Genomic DNA, 7,534 nt, shown 5'->3' with positions numbered 1-7,534 from the left:
ATATTGAAAAGAGAAAATGAGCTGTTTACAAAACATCATCCGACCCTAAATCAAGCAACAAACCAAAACAAAAATCACAAGTCACAAGACCTACCGTGAGAGAATCCCATGTCGTTATAAGATCACCATCTCCAAGTCGGATTGCCAATATTACTCGTCTCTCATTTGAATCTCTACTTTGGTGCCAGAGGGCCCCAAATCCAAAATAAGGAAAAACCCGAAAACACACGTAGAACAACAGGAAGCAGCGAGAGACAAGGCCCTGGGTTCGAAAACTAAATCATCTGCGGCATTTAAGGGATCTTCCAAATTAAAGCCTGAATAATTCATGTATGCACTATATTTTTTGTCCTCAATTTCTCTATCAGAATTCCTATTGCTTCAATAGCAAAAATATTTTAATCCCTAAAGAGACATTTTTTATCAATTCAGTGAGTGTTTGCACACTCTGACGCAATATTTGAAATCCTCACTCAGTTTGTGCCATCCACCTTTTCGGTATCACCGAGGCATGTTATTCTCATTGATAAAGATATAAGTTATAACCATTCATGTCTATAATTAAGAAACGACATTTGGATAACCAGAGCCTTATTCTTGCATGGAAATCTTCCATTAGGCATTCACAGAAAACATGCAATTGTGAAGGTACAATTTAACCAAGGTTGAGGTGTCATAGTCATAATAAATGAAATCATAGAAAAGACAAGAAAACTTAACAGCCCTCGACAGAATATTTAGGAGCCATCTTTGTAAACCCTTTATGCAAGAAATCAGAGTAACAGACCACATACCAGCCACTTTCTTAAGACTATGGGAAAGGAAAACACCTTAAAAGAAAATATATGGAGTTCAGAACATCTGTATTTGGTTAGAAATTAGAGCACACACAACTTAGAGAAAAATAAAGACTCTCGAGCAAGATGTGAGTAATCTCGATCAACAGTTGATTGGGACTCGGAAAAAATAAAACACCATCACCAACTTTCATCGCCATATTTTTGTGCGATCAAAATAAGACAGCCAAAGGTGAATCTTAATTCATTGACAATAGAAAGACATTGCCAAGCAATTTTAACACGGTATATAATTCCATTGGAGCCTTTTTTTGTTTAGAGGGCTATTATGTAAGCAATATAATTAGAAGCAAACATTTTGGCCCCTGTAGAACACACTGCAAAATCATTAGTGCACCAAGTACAATGGCAAGGAGCAATAGGGTAAAAATTACAAATGGAGAAGCCCAAATCAATTCCAAGGTTAAGGAATGGGTTTGGCCATTAGAGGAATAATGTTAAAGGCAGCATACTGAAATGCCTGCTCTAAGCAGATACTTACAAGCCAAGGGCAAAACCAATAACTAGAACCATATCAACATGATTATGAGCTACTTGATTGATGAGATTGACAACAGATATCATAGGGCCAATATCAACCGTTAGTTCAGTCCCACTGCAAATTTTGAATTTTGCTTTCAGATAAGCCTGTCTGATAACAGAACCATTTGTATTGCCCAGCCTTGACTTCTAATTTACTAGTTTTCATCAATGTTTTGTTAACATAACCATTTCCAACATGTAACTATCATTCGATGAAGCTATCTTATTCATCTCATTATCCTTACTAAATACCATACAATGAGTTGCATAACAGAGTAATATTCAATATATAGTATGGAGTGGTCCTTAATTTTAATAGCTTTCAGCAATTATAAAGCGCAGGTAATCCTCCAAATATTTGGAAAGAAAGTAGTAACTTCTTGAGGACATAATCTTTAAAAACAAATTCCCAATTTTACTGATATATGCACATATAACATTACAAAAATAGTGATTTTTTATTGGAATTTGTCACTTTGTTGTCAACCTATTGCTAAATTTGCAGAGACCTTACAGTGAAACAGACTTTATCCACTTCAGCCTTCCAATTCTTTGAGATGAGAATCCTGGACAAATATCAAAAGGATACCTAACCTTGACATTTAATCTTCCCAGCTGTGCAACACTGGTAAGGTATTTTTTTCATTTCCATCCAATAGAGTTAACTTCATTCATTTATCTACTCATTATCAGGTTGACTGGAACTCCACTCATGTCCCTTTATTCATCATACATCTAATTATTAATGTTCTTCCATACACAAGGAGTACTAATTTAAACCCAATCCTCGCAACACGAAGGTATGTACATCATTAACATGAATTAACATAAAATATTAGCACGCCATGCATGAAATATAGCAATGGGGTGAAGATAATTTGAATTTTTCATTGAAAACTCGCCATGTTGTGGTACATCCTTCCTTTGTCAACATGATTGTCAGAACAAACTATTTGCACGTTACAGCAAACTAACTAATGACGTCAATTTTAACACTTGTACTGTAAAATAGCAAACGAGTGCATATATAATTTGTGTTAAAAAAATCCAAATTCACACAAACAACAACAAAAATTCATTCATGCACCTTTTTAAAGTGTTTTATTTTGGTTCTCCTTGCGTGTAGGCATTTTCCAGATATCTACACAGATTGCAGCTCATTTTTTAAGATGTAGTCTAAAAACGGAGATCAATAATGAATACAACAAATCCGAGATATACTGGATAATACATCAGTTTTCGAATATTGAATAAAGAACGACAAATTATGATTCAATTATAAGGATTGCTGGACAACTAAAGAGAAGTGAACCAAATACTGATCACAATAAAAAGTTAAAGAACTATGGGATTCAACTAAAAGTCTGGCAGGATAGCATAGGAGAAGTGATCCTTTAGCAAGCAAGCACAGGAAAAGAAGCTACCCAGCTGACTGATACCCAGTTCTCTATAGGTAAGAGTCAAGTCTTCAATGAAAAGAGTAACATCTTATTTCAGTTGCCATTGGAATCAAACAACCTATTGTCACATTGGTGGAGAAAAGGCCATAAGCAGGACAGTTGGATAGCATCCTAATATCCTAAAGCTCTTGCTAAAAAAGTTAAATAAATGATGCAGCCCTTTTATTGAAAACATAGTACTATTTGGTCTAATTTTTATATCTTGTTGCAAACATACGTATTATGTGGTCTATTTTTTATGGAAAAAAAAAATAGAACATTTTGCAATATTACAAGGAATGCAAACAAATACTACATTCTTTCCATCCCGATTTTGGAGCAAAATTATATACAATCCAAAATATCAGGACCACATTCTCTATTTTCATGCTGCATGGACTGGAAATAATAGATTATCTATATTTTAATGCTGAAGAAAATTGCCACCTCCACAAGATGCATGGATACAACCTGATGCATTCCCAGTAACTTGAAACGGACAATTTTATCTGGATAATTGACAATTGGCAATACCTTTCACTTGAATCTACCCAAAGCTCTGCAACATTCTAAAATAGGATCTGAATTGTCAGAACTTGCAGATACATTATGCTTACTCTGTTAGAAGCTTTCCCCCGATAACACCCCAGAACCTTCTCCCACAGTTTATCCAATGAAAATATCCATTTTAATTTACACTATATGAGGAGCTCAACATGATGAGCTCCTTTTAGAACACACTGAACATTATGTGTTTTGTGTTTGGAAATGTGGAATTTCTTAGAAGTATGAGGCAAGAGATATTTCCATAAGCACCTGCCATTTCCGATGTTTAAACAGTTACAATATCTGTCCCAGATTCCTCTTCCAGTATATCCCTCATCTTAATCTCTCTTGATTCCAGGCATTACCTCAAGGAACCTTGCCCAAGTTGTGCCCTCTCATTGTCTCCAAAACCAAAAACCAACCCATGTTTGTAACCACAATTGTGTTATACAACCCTATGCTTACTTGAGAAACATAATAACCCTTTAGTGTGTCAAGCACTTGTAAACTTACAACTTTGTGCATAATAACTCTATTTACAAATCCCAAACTTCCAAAAGCCATCCATCCAAAAGAAAATACCAACCCGTCATCGGAGAGAACAAAGGTCTTCCTCTTCCTGGCACAAACCTAAAGAAGTAAAAACTGCACCATTATTTTTCAATACAACTTATAGCTTTATAGATTAAACGTGATCACACAAAAGAAATGATCCGAACAGCCAAATCCACAGATTTACCTGCACTGCCCGATGCTCCTTAAGAATGGCCACCAATTCTGGAACCGTCTTATCATTCTCATCACCATGCCCCAAGGCTCCACAATAACCTTTCCCCCATGTATGCACCTATTGACATTAACAATTCCATCAAAAAAACCACTCTGGCAATATAAATTAGTACACATTAGTACTGTTGGTCTATGTTTTTATGCTCTTTCTTACTATATTTATTAGCTTGATTAGCTAGATGCTTAGTCAGAGTCTTATGTTTAAATTTCCTGATTTTGGCATCTTTCAAGGAGTCACTTTTGTTGAAAATGTAACTAGTATCGGTCTTCATAATTGTTGTTTATGACATGATGTTATTCTTATCTCATGTATTTGTAAAGAGAAGAAAAAGAAAAACTATTGTAAAGATCAAAGAAAAATTATTTTTGTAAGCATGGATTTCATGCTCTATTTATTATGGTTATAGCAATGTTACCAGAATCGGAATCGGCAATAAATCGACGAGGCAAAAGAGCAAAGAGTTTTAATCGGATCAGAGAAAAATCGGTGAATTCAACAAATAAAGATATACACATATATTGAATTTAAAAAAAACAACAACAACAACATTTTTCTTTGATATTCAATAAAGCCATGTCCAAACAATGCAAAATATCAATAGATGTCCAAAATATCATGAATGAATAAGTATCTCGTATATATTATGAGTCCAAACATGATCCAAAGTACTGAGTCCTGACTCCTAACCAGTGACTACATAGAACCAGAAGCATCTGCTTCTGAAAGTTTATAAAGTACTGCATATTAATCAATAAAAAAAACAGTAACTGAAATCTCTTGATTGATGCTGAAATGATACAATAATGGTTTGCTACTGAAATTTCTGACAGAGCACACATTGAAGCTACACTGGAGCACACTGCACACTATGCCTCTATTACACTATGACTCTATTATGCAGAGTAAATTGAAACTGAAACCATGCCTCTATTACCTTCTCAACGTATGAGTTGCAGGCCTGAGCAGTGAGAAGTCAGTTACAGACTAATGTTTAATTTTTCACCTAACTAAACCACACAGCGAAAAATGCAGGAACCCTAAAAGTTAAAACCTATGCTCGCCGAGTTGAGGGTTGAAAATCGCCTCAGTCGCCTAAATTGCAATTAATCGGTGAGTCACAAGTCAAACTCATGTTGACCACGAGGCAAACTTGGTCAACACGAGTTTGACTCACCCAAAGTTGAATCGGATCATTTGAGGGAAGAGCAGAGTTTGACTCGTGATTAATCGTGAGTGATCGAAGATTCATGTTTCACTGGGTTATAGGTCAAAACACCCATTGTATGCTTCTAGGGTCGAGTCATGAGTCATTGTCAATGTCCTTATGTTCTAGACCCTTATTGGGCTTTTGTATCAAGAAAGAAATTTGTATTTGTGGCAAAAATGTAAGTTTGCCCTCCTCCACCAAGTCGGCCTCAACTTCCATCAAGACGGCCTCATGAAGGGAACTTGACCTCACACAAGAGCCTATCAATAAGCAGTGCATTCGACCTATTGTGCATACATCCAAGTGAAGTTCGATCTGCAATTACAAGGAAGTGCAAAGGCAAGAAAAGGAGGTGAAAAAGGCTTAAAGAAGGAAGAAAAACCCTAGCGAAGAAAGGAGGAACCCTAGCGAAGGAGAGAACCTCATTTTTCTCTTGTTTTCCCTCGCATCTGTGAGATTTCTGAGTTGCAGGAGGGCCGAAGGTTGCAAGTCTGCAGTAGAGGCTGAAATTCTGATGCAGGAAGCCGAAATCTGAAGTTTGACTAAACTTGAAGGAAGTTGACTTGTGTTGACTTTTGGAGATCTTAACTAGAGTTTGACTAGTCATCTTGGGAGGCTGACTTGGTGGATTGGAGGAGGTCTTATTGTTGGTCAAAAGGTTTTGGTTGTCTCATTTGATTTGGTTCTTGAAGAAGAAGAAAAATTTTTGGATTTTCCCCTAGAAGAGGGGGTTTTTCCCTGGCTGAGAGCCTACATACTGTCACTTGTTGTCTTGATCTTCATGCTTTTGGTTTTTGATAGTTGTTCGAAGATAAAAGAAGCTAATAAGAAATCAAATACATGACAAGTAATTGTCAAGATAAGAAAATCTTTCTGCCTTTCTAATTTTTTAACAACTTTCACACTCCCACATTGCACCTTTTGTTACTGGATGCACCTTTTAGTCCTATTGCCCTGCTTATGTGGTCGTTTGTCACAGTGTTGCACACATCGCGATCGAGATTTAATCGGCGCCGGGAAAAAAGCGGAAAAAATCGTTAAAATCGGGAAAAAATCGGAAAAAAGCGGGAAAAAATCGTTTGGCACAAAAATATTCATTTTTTTTCAATTTTTTTCAATTTTTTTAATATCTAAACCATCTACAACATAAAATAAATACATTGACACATAAATATGATAAAAAAACTAATATATAAGATGTTTAATATCATTTCTAGCGCTAAAATCACACATAACATTGAATCATGTCCTGAATAGTAAGTCCTGAGTCCCAAGTCCAACTCAGCCTCAAAATATCAACAAAAAATATGATAATGTATCTCATCATGTCATAATGTCATATACAATAAAATGAAAATCTAATCCTATTGATTTCCTCTGCCCCTCTTGCGAGAAAATGGCACAACTTTCTCTTTCCCTCTAGATGTAGAAGCTGGTGCCTGTGGTGGTGGAAATGGCAGTGGAGTCTGACGTGCTCTAGAAGCTGAAGAACTAGTAGTAGCAGCTACAAGAGGCTGAGGTGGACGGAGACCACGTCCTCTACTGGTGGTAGTGGTAGCCCGGGTAGCCCGGGTAGGCGGTGTCACCTCCTCCTCCTGCTCCTCCAACTCCTCCTGCTCCTGCTCCTGCTCCTGCTCCTCCTCCTCCTCCTCCTCCCCCTCCTCCTCCCCCTCATCCTGCACTAACCAATCCTCAGTGGGATCCATGAGAGGCCTCTCGGTCTCAACCCTCCATTCAGCAGTGGTGTCAATCCCATCCAATGAGATGGCTTCCGTATCAGGTGTCTTCTCTAGTTGTTTCACCCACAATCGAAGATTGTAGTAGACATAGACCATGTCATTAAGTCTATGGGACTCCAACCTGTACAAAGTTCATGAAATAATAAATTAATAATTAATATTATAAAAAAAATATTGTTTAAAACTTTAATGAATTCAAAAATTTATTTGGAAATTTGCAATATTTTAAATGTTTAAGTGTTAACCTATTGCGCTTCTTGTTGTGTATTTTTTCAAATACACTCCAATTGCGCTCACATCCCGAGGAGCTGCATGTTTGGCTGAGGATGCGTACGGCAAGATTTTGCAAAAGGGGTACTCTGCCACCATACATCTTCCACCATGCGTCTACAACAAAATTACAAAGAAAATTTTAAATAAACATAAGAAAAAAA

The 7,534-nt window shown here is 36.6% G+C and overlaps 1 protein-coding gene and 1 pseudogene across 2 annotated transcripts in view; both read right to left on the bottom strand.

Annotated features, from left to right (window-relative positions):
• Positions 1 to 3,218: 3,218 nt before the first annotated feature.
• Positions 3,219 to 7,534, bottom strand: part of LOC149161387 (ultraviolet-B receptor UVR8-like) — a 30,634-nt pseudogene continuing 26,318 nt past the window's right edge. The window contains exons 5-6 of the transcript XR_016261880.1: positions 4,104 to 4,211; positions 3,219 to 3,994 (exon numbers count right to left, since the gene is read on the bottom strand). The product of XR_016261880.1 is annotated as an ultraviolet-B receptor UVR8-like (transcript). The remainder of the gene's footprint in view (positions 3,995 to 4,103; positions 4,212 to 7,534) is intronic.
• Positions 6,726 to 7,491, bottom strand: LOC149161388 (uncharacterized). Its single transcript, XM_089437610.1, has 2 exons — positions 7,346 to 7,491; positions 6,726 to 7,221 (listed from the first exon to the last, which is right to left on the bottom strand). Exons 1-2 carry the CDS (start codon positions 7,471 to 7,473, stop codon positions 6,726 to 6,728), a joined length of 624 nt encoding a protein of 207 aa, XP_089293736.1. The 5' UTR covers positions 7,474 to 7,491.

The sequence above is a fragment of the Pinus tabuliformis genome, chromosome 5_2, assembly GCF_031772625.1.
Source record: "Pinus tabuliformis cultivar Carrire ecotype Pingquan chromosome 5_2, CPIR1, whole genome shotgun sequence".
NCBI lineage: Eukaryota > Viridiplantae > Streptophyta > Pinopsida > Pinales > Pinaceae > Pinus > Pinus tabuliformis.
This window is presented reverse-complemented; position numbering and strand designations above follow the sequence as displayed.